At 42.8% G+C, this 18,660-nt stretch overlaps 1 protein-coding gene across 1 annotated transcript; it reads right to left on the bottom strand.

Annotated features, from left to right (window-relative positions):
• Positions 1-1,313: 1,313 nt before the first annotated feature.
• On the bottom strand, positions 1,314-17,281 carry ISOC1 (isochorismatase domain containing 1). Its single transcript, XM_040580259.1, has 5 exons — positions 16,950-17,281; positions 7,499-7,618; positions 7,130-7,333; positions 6,640-6,756; positions 1,314-2,781 (listed from the first exon to the last, which is right to left on the bottom strand). The coding sequence occupies exons 1-5, from the start codon at positions 17,247-17,249 to the stop codon at positions 2,635-2,637; spliced, it is 888 nt and encodes a 295-aa protein (XP_040436193.1). The 5' UTR covers positions 17,250-17,281; the 3' UTR covers positions 1,314-2,634.
• Between the last annotated feature and the right edge of the window lie 1,379 nt (positions 17,282-18,660).

Raw genomic sequence — 18,660 nt, 5'->3', positions numbered from 1 at the left:
TCAGCCACAGCTGTGGTGAAGCCTTGGAAGGACAGCTTGGCACTCAGACAGTGATGAGGTAGGCTTCTGCACAATCACTTCAGTGTACTCTTAAGCAATTCTCTGTGTTACTTCATTATATCATTTCATACCCTTGCGGGGCAAAACAGTACTTACACTAGATAATGCAAGAGACCGCAGACCTCTTCTCACATAGCTTTTTTCTGCTGTTCTACTGCATGGGAACAGCCACTTGTCAGAGAACAGAAAATACAGACGAGTTACAGTATGAAGTAGTAACAGAAATTCTCTGCTGTGAATAAACTTACATTACATAAGAGAAGCATGGCAATAATTTTTCTATTCTTTTTAAATAAACACACTTAGAATCTCATCTGAGTGATCCACGTGATGCTGACTAATGTATCATCTAATGAAGGAGAAATATCTGAATTTAGGGGCAGTATGACTGAAGTCTAAGAGCTCAGTTTTATAGCATAACACTGAGTATTTCTGCCTTCTTGTTTTTTAAGCTTATAGAAAAAAAAAACTGAGGAAAATACACAGAAGGCTATGCAAATAAAAAAAAAAAAAACACCACCCAACAAACAAACAAAAAAACCCCCAAAACCATGAGAGAGAATATAAACTTATTGTACAGATTCTTCTCTAGGGCCATTTGGCTAGCAAATGATTCCCCTTGTGGCAGAAACCTTAGGAAAGGACTATGTGCAAAGGAACCAGTGACATCTGTCCTCCAACTTATGCTTCTATAAAAATGGTAAATTTTTAATTAAAAATACAATTCTCTCTTAAAAACCCATGTACTTGTTATTGAGGTAACTGATGTTGTTCCAAAAATAAATGTGTGTCAAAAAACTGTTACCAATTTTCTTTCAATAACAACCTCTAGGTACCATCAACACATAAAGGTAAGAAAGCAATAAAACCATTATTTCATAAGAAATTTATACCATTTTTGTGCCTAGCTGTTGATCTATATAAATGGACTTTATACTGCTAGGCAACATGATTAATAGAACAGAAAAGGAGGTAAGAAGTAGGTCAGCATATAGGACCACAGTTCTTCAGCTCAACTCGCATCCCTGCCTCCAACAAGAAGTGTAACCTTCATTCCTCATATTTTGGAGCACTAAATAATGCTGTAACTAGACACAGAAGACAAGAATTATTAGACATTATTCACCCTTAATCTTTACACAAAATTCCCACGACATCTATAGAAATTCCACAGCTGCATAAAACAGAGTAAGGTTCGTGGCAAACACAGCTTTCAGGATTTGCTCTTCAACAAATACCACAAGCATAAGAGAGACAGCAAACGTTAACATTTTATTTGTTTTGAACATATAAAGGCTATAACTCTATGAAACAATTCTTTTAGAGCCATCTTGTGGGGAAAATAAGCAATTTAAAACAACACATGTACTGTAATTGATTTTCTACCAAAAAGATCAGTGCTCAGTATGACATTTTCTAGTACTCTTTTAAAAAAATAAATGTCAGTCACACTGTAAACTTTATACAACATTGTTTAAACCACTGGAACATGAAGGAAGTGTCTTTATGAACAATCGTGTTAAAAGATTGGTTCTAGATAGAAAAAAAATATATATCATTAAGTTAAAGATGCTACTTTTCTGTAGAATGCTTTTAGGCCAGACTCTATTCAAACTCCACCCAACTGCAGCCCACAAAAAAAGCACACAAACCTAGAGAAGCTGAGGTTTCTTTCGGCACTCACTTGGCCAAATGAGTAAATCAGATGGAATTATTAGTCTAAAATGGGATAAAAAAATCAATCAATAAATCAAAATATAGTAGTAGATTCAGTACTTGAAGCTGAAAAGCTTTTGTTCTTTAACATTCTTAGCATTATAAATGTATTTAAAGTTTTGGTAATCTTCTAGTTCTGGAGGACTTTGCACCAGTTGTTCACAAAGAATTCATTAAATGACAGTTTTCTCTTTGCGTACACCTAAGTGAAGCAGAGGGTTGGGCAATCCTTTTCAGAATCATCAAAAGTTGTGATGCAGGCTTCACTACCTAAAGCAATCAAACATCAGCTGCTGCTTGATCTATGCATCTTTTCTATGAAGCAAAGTGCCTAAATTTTATCCGAGGGGACAAAAGCGCACATGTAGTCCATGTATCTTAATTGGGTTTAACTTATGCCCTATTAAATACTTAACTTACATAAACATTACAGTGTTTCACATCACATTTATCCAATACATAATTATTTTCTATTAATACAAAAGTAAAATAGTATGTCACAGAATATGTTTACAATGAAGTGCACAATCAAGAGGTGTCACAGAAATATGCACTTTTTGGAGCTGTTACAATCAGTGTGTAAGTATACACTAGCAGGCACCTCTGTTAATTTTATTTTTTTAATATAAATAAGGAAATTTGTCAACAAAGGGGTCCTATGGTACCCAAAGCCTCTGACAGCTTTAACTAAACAGAACATACTGGCACCCAGATGTATAATCAGACAATTTTGCTAAGGTAAGCACAAGTATGTCAATTTTTAATTTTACACTTCTACCAAAGAAGGTGTACATGTGCGTTTACAGCTTTCATTCCTCCATAAAGATGACAATGAGATCCACTTCCTCCACATCCTGTTTAAACTTTGGAAAGGAGCCCTGACTCTGGGGCACTCGCCTTAATGAGATTTTGGATTTCTTTGAATTTTGGATGTTCTTTATCAGCTACCAGCTGCAGCAATATAGCTTCACTAGTAGTAACTATAATTCCAGTACGAGCAAGACGCTGAAAGAGAAAAGAGAGGAGAGAGAATAATGTGAGATACTTGCAAATGCCAATGAGTATACATTTTGTAAAAAAAGATTAATGGTATTTTTAAAAACACCTATTAACAAAAGTATTGCCAATTCCATTCCAGTATTTCTTAGTGGTACTATTTACAAAGCTAGGATGTAAAGTGACTGGTTTTAGACTTCACTGAGGAAAAAGGCTGCCCTGGATTACAAATAAAGGCTTCCTACTTGGACTGGATTCTTTCCCCATGTCAGATTTAATATGCAGAAGACCTACCCACTCCTATATTAAAAACCCATTCCCCTTGCATTGTCCAAAGCATAGCTTTCTTCACTTCATGCATGTTTGAAAGGCCTGGGGAAAAAGAAAATATCAAGATCCAAGTTAAAGGCATTAAGCAAGAAACTTAATTGTAACAATTGCTCTTTCAGGGCTTGTTATGTACTAGTACTTCGGTCTTTGGACTACACAGAGCACTAGTACTAATCTGAGGAGACAGAACAAATACCTCTTCCACAGACCTTATAAATCATACTGGCACAACAGCAGCTCCCTTAAACAGACATTTCATTACAGCCTCAGTAACTCCCAAGTTACTTCTCACAGGCTACAGAATAAAAAGCATCACTGCATAGAAAGCAAAACTGAAAGACATCTGCTCGATCTCACAAGCGTGCAACTAAACAGAGCAATGTTTCACGTAGCTCAAACCACAGGACATACTGCATAAAGTTTTTTGACTTTTAAAATTATGGTTGTTCCTATGTAGCAAGTTATTTTTAAGTAAAGGCTGACAACTCCCTGCCCCGCATCAGCTTTCCAGCAATCAACCGTATGCTTTGGCAGTAAAACTCTTCATGGATCCAGCTTTCCCCTCCATCATCCTCATCAGCTGCGTGGTTCCACTAAATCTAAGGTGGTTCTGAATGAGCCAAAGGAGGGCAAAAGGCAGAAAAACCAGATACATACAACTTCAGACAGGTTTCAATTGTAGAGGAGATCCGGATTTCTAGGGCAGACATAGATCACTGCTGCCTAGTTGTGCAATTACAAAGCAGTTGACTGGGGAAAAGTTATTAATTTTAGGGGACCAGTACAGTATATGTAACTACAATCTATATAATAATTAACTACGCTAGATTTACTCAAGCCAGTGCTTCCCGCTTGCTACTGGCAGCAAGCCTTGCGATATTCTTAAGCTGAAATAAAGCTGACTGCTCTCCTACTCTGTACAGCGACACATTTGTTTAAACCACATACACATATAAAAGAGAAAAACAGGAAAATCAGAATACTATGACAATGTTTTCAAGATGTACTTCTCCAAAAATACAAAGTTTTTGCTTTTAACTAGTATGGATGAGAGAAAAAACAGACTCTTGAAGAACCTTGTCATATGAGAAATGTTGATTGACGAAGAGAATGTCTTCTGTTCAGAAGCACAACATACCGTAACATGTCAAAGAAGCTTGCACCGCCTTATACTCTACTTCTGGGACTACATATAATTGATATAATTTTGAGATTAGTGGGAGAGGAGAGATGCACGTGCTAAGCATACTGGCTGATTTTCAAGGAAAGGAAAAGTTTTCTTTGAACAGACAAAGGGAAGCAGCAAGCACGTGGTGCATCCACACCCCAGGAACAAGTAGAACAGAAAAGAAATCCAGCAGGAACAGACTAAACTGGCTCAATCCGAGACCAAACAGTGACGCAAGGCCTCTTCATCAGATAGGGCAGAGATGAAGACCAGTCACAGCCTCGGCCAGTTAGGCTGAATTATTTCATCCATGGAAATGTTGAGGGGGTTTTGGACTCTAGGGTTCTTTTTGATTGCAAGGTTTTGCCTTCTGTCACTTTTAAGCACACAACAGAAGCAGAGACAACTCTTTAGGGTCATCCAGGCAGACATGAAAGCTTTGGCTATCAATTAATTCAAACTGTACTTTCTAGGACACCTGTTCAGAAATTTGCACGTTCATCACCAGCACCATCAAAACACATGCTGTGTGAGGGGAAATGGGGAGAACTGAAGGGGTGGGTGGGACCAGATGGGATTTATTTGAGGTTACTGAAGAAGCTGATCGTTACCACTGCAAGGTCGCTCTTCATCATCCTTGAAAGGCCATTGTGAACAGAGGGCGGCTGTGATACTGGGAAAAGGTAAATGTTATACCTCCCAGAAAGGTAAGGAGAAGGATCCAGGGATCCCAGATCAACAACCCTCACCACAACTCACAAGCTGTGGAGCAAATTTGCACAAGAGACAATGTCAGACTCTCCTAGAAACCATCAGCTGTACAGTGAGACTAAAGCAGGATTTCCCAGTGCTTTGATATTTTACTGACTTCCCCAAGAACCATATCACCATGGTCAATCCTGATTACCGACATGCCCAGTACATGTGTCCGTTTCTCTTGGTCTCCAACCTCTTGCCTGCTCTAACCCACAGTCCTCAGTAGCATTTTTAAAAGGGGCTCTACAGTGCAAAAAGGAGACAATGTTGGCATGCACAATCACAGAGAAGGAGGAGTTACTGCCATATAACTGGCTAGCTCATCACAGGAAGCCAATAAATGTTCCCTGAATCATATTTTAATGATAGCTACTTAAGGGAACACAGCAAAATGTTTTCTTTGTGCTCAGTGAGAAAACATTGCAGAGGCACGCTTAAAAGTTACCTAAAACGGACCAGTTTTCCTGGATTACCGCTTTTGCAACCAAACACACTTTTAAGATGATTGATACCTTTTTGATCAGAAATAAAAACAAACCTAGCTAGTCACTGCTTTAACCTCTCTTACACTGAACCACCTTCCACACCTGCAGACACAGTGTAAGTGATAATCAGACACACAAAGAGTTATACAATAAGGCAAACACGTTTCAGCTCTTCCATACTTGTTTTGTCTACTACTGCTGTAACACCACATTGACCTGGGAAGTCCCTGATCTCAGTCATTCCCGCACTCTGTGTGCGTCACTTTGCTTTACGTGACGGATGACATTAAGCTTCCATTTAATCAAAGTCATGGGTTTCATCAAATGCTATATGCTGGTGATTTCCCTTTAGCCTTTAATTCTCTTATTCAGGAGAAACAGAAGAAATTTCAATTTCCAAATAGCTGTTAGGGCCTGAGGCAAAAATTGCAGTACTTAACATACGTATCAGTTTTTTATTTCCAGCAGTGATGCCTGTAGGTAAGTTAAAGTACACTATCAAAAAAACTGTTTGCATGAATTTGCTACCACATAGTTGTGCTTTTAAATCTTCTTGTTACATTTATCTCCACTTTCTCAACATTTAGTTAGACTAAGCTCCTAAGAAAGGGGTGGGGGGAAGTCTTTACTATAATCACAGAGTCTTGAGATTAAGTTTTAATTTGCACTGATGAGGAAGAGCAGAGGGAGGGAGAGTCATACAAGAAGGAGATCTGAACCGGATCACTTACTATTTTACATTGCATTTCAAGGAATTTCAACAGCAGAACAAATACTGTTTGGAACAACAGAACCAAAAGGTCTGTAGAACTTTAACTCTGCTGTACAGGTAACACTCCACAAGAAAATATCCTAAAATGCTAATGGTTATAGAGAGTAACCTAGACTGCACAAAACAATCATTTTTAAAATCCAAGCATCCCAAACTGGGTTCCACATATTAAATCATAACTCAGGGAGCCAAAACAGGACAGTAATCCTTCTCCACCCTGAAGGTACTCTGAGAATCAGAGCATTAACTTCTTTTCACGTCTACATCTGTTCACTGCTTATTGTCCTTAGAAATTCCTTGTTACCTTACAGTAAGCAGGGACCCAAGATGGAGAAAGCCTTGACTAGGACACGTACCTCAAGAGCAAACATCCTGTCCATCATACTTCTTGATGAGGTGGCATCAGCTACAATATGAACTTCTAGACCTCTGCCAATTAATTCCAATGCTGTTTGCTGGATGCAAACATGAGTCTACATGGGAAAATGAAAAGGCAAAAACCCCACTAACAAACCATTATTATAAAACATGAATAGCACAATGCCAAATTAATAAAGGTGCAAACACGTTCCTTTCTACCCCTAAAATTACTCAATGTGGGGTTTAAATGCCAATGAAGCTCAAAACTACAGTCTGCAGTTTACAAATAGCTAATTTCAATTTTTATTATGAGATAATATCAAAGGCAAGTAACACAAGAATAATTTAATCTGTAATGACATCTGAGCTCTAAGCAATATATATTGACTTTTTTTTTAATTACACAAAGCAATTACACAATACTGTAATTAATACTAATGCAACAGACATTACCATAAAACAGCGTAAGAATGACAAGGCACATACTTCTACTCCAAAAAGTACAACGCTGCGGACTCCAGGGATCTCTGCTAATGCTGCTTCAACTTCTGGCAACACCATCGAAAACTTTGTTTTGGGAAGCACAAGTTTAGCTCCTGTTAAATCAATTTCTTGCACAGTGCTGCCAAGACCTTTAGGATACTGTTCAGTTACAATAACTGGAATTCCTAAGAGCCGCGCACCTTGGAGCTGCAAGGGGGCATGGAAGAAAGTGTACAAGAAAAGACATTACTGAAGAACAATAGCGACACTATTATTGCCTGAAACTGAACAACCAGTAAACTAGCTATGTATGAAATAATAATTGACATGTGTGATCAGAAGTCACAACAAGAAAAAAAGCAAAAACCATACCAGTCGTTGGCCCACGCTGATGATATCCCCAAAATACTTGATGGCAGGCCGGAATCGCTCTTGCATATCACAACAGAAAAACACAGTGCTTGAGGGTGTCAGGTTGCCCAAAGTAGTCATCTGAAAAACAAAATAATGTTTTCCATGGCAGTGACAACCCTTTCAGAAAAGCAGCAGAATGAGAAAGTCTGCAATGCCTCTGCCAGGTAACAGATTTATATATCACTTTAAGTCAATTCTTTAAAGTTTTTCAAGCCTGATTTTGGTATGTTTCTAAATTCGGATGAATGGCCAATACTGAGCAGTATAGTACAGTCATCAATAGGTAATCAAGATTTTTATTAAGTGGGAGACACAAGTCCATGTAAATGTATATGGAAACTTCTGAACCCTGAAGCAGGATGGAGAAGCGTATTGCCTGAAGTAGTGTGAAAAAAAAAAAAAAAGTACCAACAGCAAAATTACATTCCTCAAATTCATTTTTAAATCCACAGCTCCTGGAACTGAAAATAAATCAGGATACATTAAAGTTTAAAAAAAAAAAAAAAAAAAAAAAAAAAAAAGTCAAGACTTCCACTTGTTTTCAATGCTGTAGGTACACATATTTTCAATAGTTTCATTGTGTGGACAGTTTGTATGTGACATCTTTTAGCAGAAGTCTGATGAAAGTCCAAAGGCTAGAACAAAACCAAAGAAGCTTATCAGTATTATGACCAGAAACTGAACTGAACACGTTTTAATGATAACAATAATCTCCCAGACTTCCCCTTGTACAGTCTATCAAGCGGAGCAGAAGGGAAGGGTAAGAAAAAAAGAAATCAATGATTGCATTTGCTCATGCTTTGAAAGAGTGCTTTGTACTTGTGTGAAATTACTTGTACGACCTGCAAAAGCAAAGGATAAGGCTTCAGCTGGAGGCTACAGGGAAAGAAAGCAGCTACATACTATCATTTAGTTGTAAGGCAACTCAAGAGCAATTACATTCATTCAGGAGCTTTTCAGCAGACTGATAAATCAAATTGAATAAACCGTTTCTGGGAAGTAGCCGTTACCTGTATACACTTCATTTTCTGCAAACTGAGGTTGTGATGTTTTAAATCAAAACAAAATTACAAAATCTGTAAAATAGTCTATTTTGGAAGAACAGAGATGTATCTGGTTTATGTGGCAAGGTTTTGGTAGCGAGGGGAGGCTGCAGGGGTGGCTTTTGTGAGAAGATGACAGAAGCTGCCCCATGTCAGACAGAGCCCAGTGCCAGCTGGCTCCAAGACAGATCTGTTGCTGACCAAAGCTGAGCTCATCAGCGATGCTGGTGGTGCCTCTCTGATAACATATTGTAAGAAAAGGTAAAAAAACCCACCATGCAACTGCAGCTGGGAGAGAGAATATGTGAGAGCAACAGCTCTGCAGACACCCAGGTCAGTGCAGAAGGAGGCAGAAGGTGCTCCAGGCACCAGAGCATGCATTCCCCTGCAGCTCATGGCAAAGACCATGGTGAGGCAGGCCATCCCCCTGCAGCCCTTGGAGGTCTGTGGTGGAGCAGATACCCACCTGCAGCCCATGGAGAACCGCACACCAGAGCAGGTGGATGTGCCTGAAGGAGGCTGTGACCCTGTGGAGAGCCCCCATTGGAGCAGGCTCCTGGCAAGACTTGTGGCCCCATGGAGAGGAGCCCACACTGGAACAGGTTTGCTAGCAGGACACGTGACACTGCAGGGACCCACACTGCAGCAGTCTGTTACTGAAGGGCTGCACCCCATGGAAGGGAGCCACGCTGGAGCAGTTCATGAAGAACTGCAGCCCGTGGGAAGGACCCACATTTGAGAAGTTTGTGAAGGACTATTTCCCATGGGAGGGACCCCACACTGGAGCAGGACAAGGGTGTGAGGAGGAATTTGGGGCAGAGACGAAGTGTTATGAACTGACCGCAGTCCCCACTCCCCATCCTTCTGTGCCACTTCCATGCAGGAGGTAGGAAAGTCAGGAGTGAAGCTGAGCCTGGGAAGAAGGAAGGGGTGGGGGGAACGTGTTTTTTACATTTGTTCTTATTTCTCATTATTCTACTCTGTTATTGACTGACAATAAATTAATTTCCCCAAGTCAAGTCTGTTCTGCCTGTGAGAGTAACTGGTAAATGATCTCCCTGCCCTTACCTTGACCCATAAGCTTTTTGGCATATTTTCTCCCCCTGTCCTGTTGAGGAGGTGGAGCAATGGAGCAGCTTGGTAGGTAGCTGGTGGCCAGCCAAGGTCAACTCACCACAAGGGAACTGGGAATCCTTAAATATTAGTCCCAAATTTTTCACCACGTCTCCTGAGTGAAACGCTTTTGATCTCAATTCCCAAGACTAAAAAGCTACAGTAACAGCCACGCTCAACCATACAGAATGGCCTGTTCAAATTGTTGTGAAAATTACCTGTGTGTTACGTTTGTAAATGCTTGTGTGCTTGTAAACCACAGTTCTTCCTGTCCTTGTGGATGAAACAACAATACTATTAGCACAACCAGTTACAAAGGCAAATGCAGATACATCCATAAAGCAGATGTTTTTAGCACAGGACCAACCCACTAATGCCACAGGAAGACAGATGAGCATCACTGCAAGCATAAGGGAAATGTTTTTCACTAGGAAGGTATAGCTGCACTGAAACAGATCACCACAGGTGGTGGGATCTCCATCCTTGGAGGCTTTCAGCACTGGGCAAAGAAACAGCTGATTTGATCAAGAATTGGCTTTGCATAGGAGTTAGGGAAGGCAGCCACTAGATATCTCTTCCAAACAACACTTCTGCAATTCTACACCATGTATAAATGAGGCCTGGGACCAAGAATGCTTGAAACTAAAATCAAGTAACTGCCTCATTCTTGAACACCATCTACCTGCATGCTCGAACAATGCAGAAGCCAGTCAGTTGGAAGTACTAACGTACAATTCAACATCACAGTGAGCACCTACTGTGATCCACTAACTCTGGCACTTAGTATCATCAGAGCAGTCAATCACCACATTTAACTTTCCTACCGCTCAGCAGCCAAATCGGGTAACTGGAATAGACAATAAGTGTGCCTCCTACTCAGAAAACGTGTCATTTGTCTTGGCATTTACATGACAAGAAAAGACCATTATTTTCTTCTAGAAATCATTTCATCACTTCATTTTTTTAAGATCACTTCAAACTACTGCAGACTGCAGAGTGGCCTACGTGGAGTTAGTCTACAGCCTTAGGATACACCTTCCTATACCAAGGCAGTGAACGGCACAACCATCCTTAGCAGAGGAACTAGTATGAATGGACCAGGAAGGCCTTCAAGAGTTGCACAGTCTGCCTCTGCATAAGGATGAGCCAAACACAAATATTCTTCACAGATACCTAACTGGTGTGACCCATCAGCAACACACAATTTACAGAGCTCCTATACGATTCATCCCACAGCTCTCTTATCTTTACTTTGCAGTGTTTTCTCACCCACAGGTCCTTTGCTGTTGTTGAAAAGTGTTACTTCCAGTTCTGTCCATGGTGGATTTGAAACACAACAGCATTGCTGTGTGTTCATATGTATAGCCATGCACAAACCTACTACCACACGTCAAGACTCAGATTTGGTCTCCCTTTAGTCCTTCCCCTCCCTTATTCTAAAACATAGCTAACAGTTTCAGTCCTTCCTCCTACAACTCAAATAATTTTCACTGCCCTCTCTGTGGTGCTTTCCAAATTGCAGTCTACAGCGAGGCATCCCATACTACTACAACAGTAGTATTTCTCTGCTATTAATACTTCTAGGCACTACCACACCCCCAGAGAAGATTGGTCAATTCACAGCCCTTGCAGACCTTGTTCAATTTGTACTTTCCAGTAGACTGTTTGCTCTTTTCATAATTGATGATACTTAAGACTCCTGAGGTGCATTTTAACCTCAAAATCATCCCTTGAACTCTCCCTCATCTTTTATTTGCATATTTGATTATTTCTACCTTAGCACAGAAATGATTTCTAGCTTTGTTGCTTCCATTTTGCACTGCATTTTATTTCATCTTGTTTCTCCAACTTGCCGTGGAAAGCCTGAGTTCTGTTCTCTCAGATGCTAGCAGCTGCTCTCAGCTTGGCATCTTCCGCAAAAACAGTATTTGCCCTAAGTTTCAGCAATGACATGGATGGCAGAATATTTACAAACAGTGGATTCAGAACAGATCTTACAGAGCCCAACTGAATATTATTCTGATTTGATAGTGAAGCATGGAAGAAAACTGACTGTCTTTCTAGCTAGGAAGCATCCTCATTACAGACTTCCACTGAAACCACAATCCCATGAGTTTATGTCAAACATCACAGGTAACTGGAACAACAGCCTTGTATCTGCTTTCCTCTGCTATCAAGTTGGTTTAATATGATTTAATTTATGCCTTCAGTTTAACAACAGCAGCACTCTAAAAAAAAAAAAGTTGCATCAACTATGTATTTGCTAAATAAAAGCTTTTACAAAATCTAATACAAATATTTCCTATACTGATTTTAGTATTTATTTCTGATTAACATGCAGTCTCAATCAAACCATGCAACGCATATCAGAACAAGAAGGAACCAGAAGAAATAGATGGCATGATCAAAAAATCAACACTTCCTAGTATTACTAGGAATAGCAGATGTGGGAAAGATGGAGTGCAGCTAAAAGCAGTTTGAAATTAAATTTCATATAGTAGCTGACGTAGTCCATAAATAAACTCACAGAAGTAACTACTACATATAAAAGAGTTTCCATTTACTGGTTCTTCACTGTGCCACATAAATCCTACTACTCACTTGCTCTCATATAACAGACATGGGACACCTCCACGTCACACATGCCTTGGCAGCAAAAAAATGTGTCTGCTCTGTTCCAGTGTTGTACCCTACCAGTAAGCTGGGGTGGGGGTAAACCTACAGTCAAACATGAAACCCTGGGCTAGCACACCAGTACCTGTGCGCTTTCACTCCAAGGAAATGCAGGCAGAGCAAGGATGGTGAGCCACTGCAGCCACATGGTACCTGTCCGAATCCACCCCAAACAGAATATCTACTCAGCCAGGATATCATTAAACAACTTAAATTTAAACCAAACAAAAAAAACCAAACCAAAAAACTATCACCTGAAGTTTCCCCAGGCAGTATATAAGCTTCTCCATTTGGTTTTGCCTCACCCGCTCAGTTATTAACCAGGACTTCCTTCCCTCCAGCTGGAAGTTATCCACAGCACAACCAGAATAGGTACATCAGATGGACATGTAATCTGATGCAGCTCTTTTCCCCAGCTAGAGAAGTCATCCCTAGGACCTTGTCCAGACCAGGATTTAAATGTATGCTGTCAAGAGTCACAGACAGCTTTAAGTCCTACTCCAGAAAAGGGCTAGGTGGGAAAGGACAGGTGTTTTTTCACATCTATTTCATCTCTGCTGATTATTATTAATCATACAAAATCTGACTGTGATGAAGTACTCTAATTACAGAATCAGCTTTACAAAAATATTGACATATACTGGCTTTTTACCTGTACGTCCTCTATTCAAAGTTCAGGAAAGCATTACACACACAAAAAACAATTTCCCCCCCCTATTTGTTATGAACAAGGAAGCAGAGAAATAATCCCATGTGACATCACTAGCCACCCAAACCCTCTTGCCGAGGTTACCCACCAAAAGGGCAGAGCAGAGGACCTCGCAGCTTTGGTATTTCAAGGATGGCATTTAAAACACAACAATGAAAAGCAGCTCGCTATCCTATTTTCTTCTCCTGTATTTCAAGGGAAAAATAGGTTACAAGTGTCTCAGTTTAGAAATATAAATATTTATTTTATGCTAAGCCAAAGTGCAGCCTTTTACATGTAATTCAGCATTTTAAAAGGACAGATTTAGTTAGGTAAGTACATGACGGTCATATAATTAAGACAGTACAAAATTCTTCATCAAAATCCAAAACAATCAAAATGCTTGCTACAGCGTAAAGATATACAAACAAGGAGTCTGGATTTGAAAAAAACTCTCTCAATATTTTCAGTCCTTTTTTCTCCTTCTTTAGGGTTCCCAGTGCTGGTTGTTTTTTTTTGGTTTTGTTTTGGTTTTTAAATATTTATTTAGAAACACTGTAATGTATCAGAATTTATAATTACACCTTTGGGGGAAAATGTAAACAACTCCCCTCATCTGACTCATATCCTACAATCTACGCTTTGCCTTTTCCTGATTTTCAGAAAATGGATTTAGGCTCCTGAGTTAATGTTACTTCGATTTTCAAAGCATCTGAATGCAGCAATATGGATACATGTAAAATAACTGAAAATCTGTGTACAAATAGTTTACTTTATTCACCTATCTCTCAGCAACAATTAAGTATCATTCTGCAAGCAGCTTTCTGCAAGAACAATATGCTTGAGACATCAACCTGTCTTTTAAAAACACCCTGAAGCAGAGGTGCTTTATGCCATGATTTCAGTAATAATAAATTTACCCTTTCAGCTTTAGCATCTTCAGGTTACAAGTTTTTAAAAGCAGAGCACAAGTACTGCTGCAGAGAAGTCACCTTGAAGTTATGACAATGACTGTGAAATAGCCTCTCTCGGGCACATAGTCGAATGCTGTCTGAACTCCTCTATTACACAGCTGTAATAAGCGTAACTGTCATGTCTTCTAGTATCTCCAAAATGGTTTTTCTTACTGCTTCTCTCCTCCAAAGGCAGCTACAACAGTTACAGCAAAACACAAGAGTTTTAACAGCACTATTTAACTGCAATTAGAGTTAGAAGAGGTTAAAGTGGTTCTGCATTTCCCCACCCCCACAATAAATAATATTCTGTTAAAACTTTTAAAACACATAAAATCCACAAAAAGCAGATGGCTCCCTTCTGCTAGCACTCAGTCCCTCAAGTTGCAAGCAAATGCTCTTCTCACCAGTTAGGAGAGGCCAAAGGAAAAGTCCCTCCTCACTGCAAGCCTGTGACTGCGGAGTTTCAAGAGCAGCAGCCAGGCTGAACATCAGGGTTTATACTGCATCCCACCAGCCTGCCTGACCCTGGGTGGCCATTAAAAGTTCAAGTGGCTGTTTCGCACCAGGACAGCTAAACCAAACTAATGTATGTATATGAGCACAGTACAAAGGCATAAATATAACTAGAAAGCAAGTGCCCCTGCACAGATCGAGCCTTGAACTGAGCTGCATGGAGTGGCTTTCCAAGGGCAGCATATGGTGCTTTCTCTGTGAGGTTACTGCCCCCCTCAACTGCAGGTACAGGAAATTGAAAACAACCCTGTCAAACACCATTTGGCACTGACATTTCTTGAGCTATTGCAACATAAGTCATCCTTCCACGAAAGGTTTGCCCAGCAATCAAAACAGAAGGATCTCGTTCCAGAGACCACGGAACCTACTGCTCTATGGGTTAAAATGACACACCTAATGAAACACATACAGATATTTTATAAAGCACACGCATAAAAAATACTGAAATTACTGTCTAGGGATATGGATGCTAGTATCTGAATCTTAATTTTAAACTAAACATGTCTTTCCAAATACACATCTTAATCACATCAGTGAGCAAAGGTCATCCCTCTTGAAAGACACGTCCAAAATGGTATTTCAACTGACTATGCCACACGCAGAGTTGACAAACCTATTTCATATGTAACTGCAGATAAAACACGGGGGAGGGGGGAAGCAGGGAAGGCACACAATAATGGCAGTGCATGAATCAACATACAGAAAGAAAGTATAATCTTCCCATCAGTAAATCCTAAAGGTTTTTAAAAGCCCATCTGTGCCTGTACCAGACCAAATGTTCCCCAAACAAGTGATCTCTGAGCACCTGCCGGTGGCTTAAGGCAAGCTGACTGACACTGTTGTGCTGTCTCTAACTCATTCTCAGCTGCTGAAGCAAATCAAGGAGATAACAAAAATAATACACAAGTACCATATTTTTAATATCAAGATTTGCTATTGTCACGGAATTGCAACAGTATTAATGAAAACGGCTGATCGGTTAGGCAATTAGTGCATTAAATATTGGTTCATCCTGAATCCCTGCAGTCACTTAAAGCTGCATAATGCCTCTGCACCCTGGGATCCTTCCATGTCTCAACACTGACCTTTTACACTGAGATATGTCCTGCTACAATGCTTGGGCTGCATTTATAGTTTCAGAGCAGAAGCCATCTGCAAGAGTCTTTGCAAAACAGTGATCTGCACACACAAATAAGAAACAAAATTCTGACCTGTGCCACTGTTGCACGCCCGGATTACACAAATTCTGCTTAACACCCATACCAACTCGTTTTGCAAGTTGGAGAGACTGTCCTTTCCAGATTCTCTGGCTGGGCAACCATCCATTCTGTTTGCAATGCACAAAGGAGAAAGATTTTAAACTGAGTACGATGAGTGATGAAATGTGTAATAAATTACAAAACAAGTTATTAAACTGGTTTGGTCTTCTTAACCACTCTTTCCACACACAGAGCTCAGGAAAGGACAAAAGTCTCCAAAAGCATCCTTGAGGTACGCTCTAAGTGAAAGGCCACCTTGAGAGTTTATGGGTTCAAGACACTACGATTAAGCAGGGTTTACAAAGAGTGTGAATTAGGTTGCTTCTGCAAACATAAAGAGAAGATGAGCAATGTTTCAGTTTTTAGGACATCACTTTGTCAACTTATTAGTAATGCTGGCTCAAAACCCTAAAGCCTCTTAATTATAAGTGAAGAAGAATGTTCTGAATTAAAACAGTAACCGTGTTGTGTTTTGGGGTTTTTTTCTTTGGTTAGTTGTTTGTACTTTTTAAAAATTGAATTTGTTGCTGGAGAAAGGAAGAAGTGATTTTGCTTTGAGCGTAACTATCACAGCATGACTGACACGAATCTCCAGTGTGCATAAAGATATCTTAGTATGAAACACACGTACTGTATCTGTCTGGCAGTCTGGTTTCCCGGTTCACGGCCACAAAACCTGTGAGTTACGAACGTGTAAATGGGAAAGCACTTTTTGAGGCAAGAAGGGATATAGAAATCTTAGGGACCTACGAGCTGTGTGACCCAGCTCTGGCAGAGCCCACTTCAGGGGCACCCTTTGAGTTTCTACCTAGCAGCATTACCTGCGGCTAAGGCCGGGTACCACCGGCCGCTTGCTTTAAGGGAGAAGCGTTGGTTGTTTCGGGCACCAGGCTGTCTTCCCGCCGGCGGGGCCACGCGAGCGGTGACCACCCGCATGCGGCGCGGAGCGCACCTGCCCAGCCGCATCAGTCAAACAAAAGTTTCCCCGAAGAAGAGTCCGTGGGGGCGGGCTGCCCCGGGCGCTGCCCGCGGCGGGATCCTCCGGCCGCCGCTTCTCCCGCAGGGCTGCGGGGGAGGCCGGGCAGCCGCGGCCGGCGGCGGGACGGGGCTGCCCGCCCCCACACACACCTGTGGCGGCCAGCGCTACCCGCCGTCGGGTCTCACCTGTATCTGCAGCGGCACCAGGCGCACCTTGCAGCGCTCGCTGACCAGGAAGCCCTTCGGCAGGTCTATGTACTGGCTCCACTCCTCGGCGAAGAGCTGCACCACAAACTTACGGTGCATGTCTATCTGGTCCCCGTAGAGGCTGAGGAACTTCTGGATCAGCAGCTCGTAGCCGGCGCCGTGGGGCACGCTGGAGGGCCGCGCAAAGACGGAGAAGCAGAAGAGGACGGGCACCGAGCCGCCGCCCGCCGGCGAGCAGCCCCCGCCGCCCAGCGCAGCGGCCGGCTCCGCCGCCGCCATCTTCAGGGGCAGCCGCGCCGATCCCCGCCAGCTCGCTGCGGCCCGCGCCGCCGCTCCTCCCCCCCCCGCCGCCTCCTCCCCCCGGCTGGGCGGGCGGCGCCGGCCCTTCCCAATCCCGGCCGCGGCTGCTGCCGTTCCTCCTCCTCGCCATGGGGCCCGGCCCTGCCCCGAGAGCCCTCGGAGGTGGGCGCGCCGCCGGGCCGCCGCCGCCGGGCGGGCGTTACTTCTGCCGCCGCTCCCCCTGGGCGGGCGAGTGCCTCCCCCTCGGGCGGGCGGTGCCGGGAGCGGCCCCTCACGCCAGCGCCCGCCCGCGGCCGGAGCGGCTGGGGGAACCCGCGCGCCCCGGAGCGGCAGAGGCGCCTCCCGCCGGGGCAGCCCCGCCGCAGCTCTGGCCGCCGCCCGGCAGGGCGTTGCTGGCCGGGGCGCCCCACACCGCCGCCCAGCTGGCGGCAGAGCCTGCTGCGGCGAAGGGGGGGCGTGCGGCCGGGAGCCGCGGCGCTCTGTCGGGCGGGGGGCGGGAGCGGAGCGGGGCAGCCGGGCCGGGCCGCGCCCCGCGGAAGCTGGGGAGGAACCTGTTGACAGGGCCCGGAACACGCCGGGTGGCTGCCGAGTGTGGTCCGGCCCAGCTCTGCGCCCGCACGGGGAACGGCTGTTCGCTCTCCCGGTGCCGAAACCGGCTGCAGAGTCGAGCGGGAGCCTTGCTTCGGGAGCGTCGGTCTCCGAGCAGCTGCTGCGCGCCGAGGCTCTCAGCCTGCAGCAGCATCCACAGATGAGAAGTGAGCAGGTTGCAGTGCATGCCCACATTTTATCCTTCCCAGCTTTGTGTTCCGTACAAAATTGCCAGAATCGTTAACCCTTTTTTTTTTTTTTTCCCCACCGCAAGTGACTGGCAGCTGGAAGCATTGCCCATATTTTTGCCATAATTAGGGGATTTTCTCTTGCACTTCAGTGTGCTTGGGCGAAGGGATCCCACTGGTGTGTTACACTCGTAGAAAGGAAATGCTCTCCGTTAAAAGCAAGTGGATGTTTTCATGTGCCGTCCAAGGCAGTGGCACCACCAGCAAGGTTAATGGATGGCTGCCTGGCTGAATGCCAACAAGCTGAAGCTTAAAGCTGTTCCCATGTCAGAGCTCTTGAGTTGTCATGTTAAATGACAGTATTATATTTTCACTAGGTGGTGGTGTGGGTTTTTTTCCCAGAATATACATTGCTGTTACTGACTTCAAAATTGCAAGTGTAAGGAGCCTTTCACAGTTGTACATTTACACGCTTATATATATATATACACATACACACACTCACTAGGCACTGAAGCAGCCTGAAGTGATTATTTTATTCACTCCCCAAGAAGCAAATGCGTGATGGCTTCTGCACGTTACAGGGAAAACATGCAAATTTTGCTGTGTCTAGG

This window comes from Falco naumanni, chromosome Z (genome assembly GCF_017639655.2).
Source record: "Falco naumanni isolate bFalNau1 chromosome Z, bFalNau1.pat, whole genome shotgun sequence".
Taxonomy (NCBI): Eukaryota; Metazoa; Chordata; class Aves; order Falconiformes; family Falconidae; genus Falco; species Falco naumanni.
The sequence above is the reverse complement of the archived record's forward strand: the minus strand, read 5'-3'. Positions and strand labels throughout refer to the sequence as shown.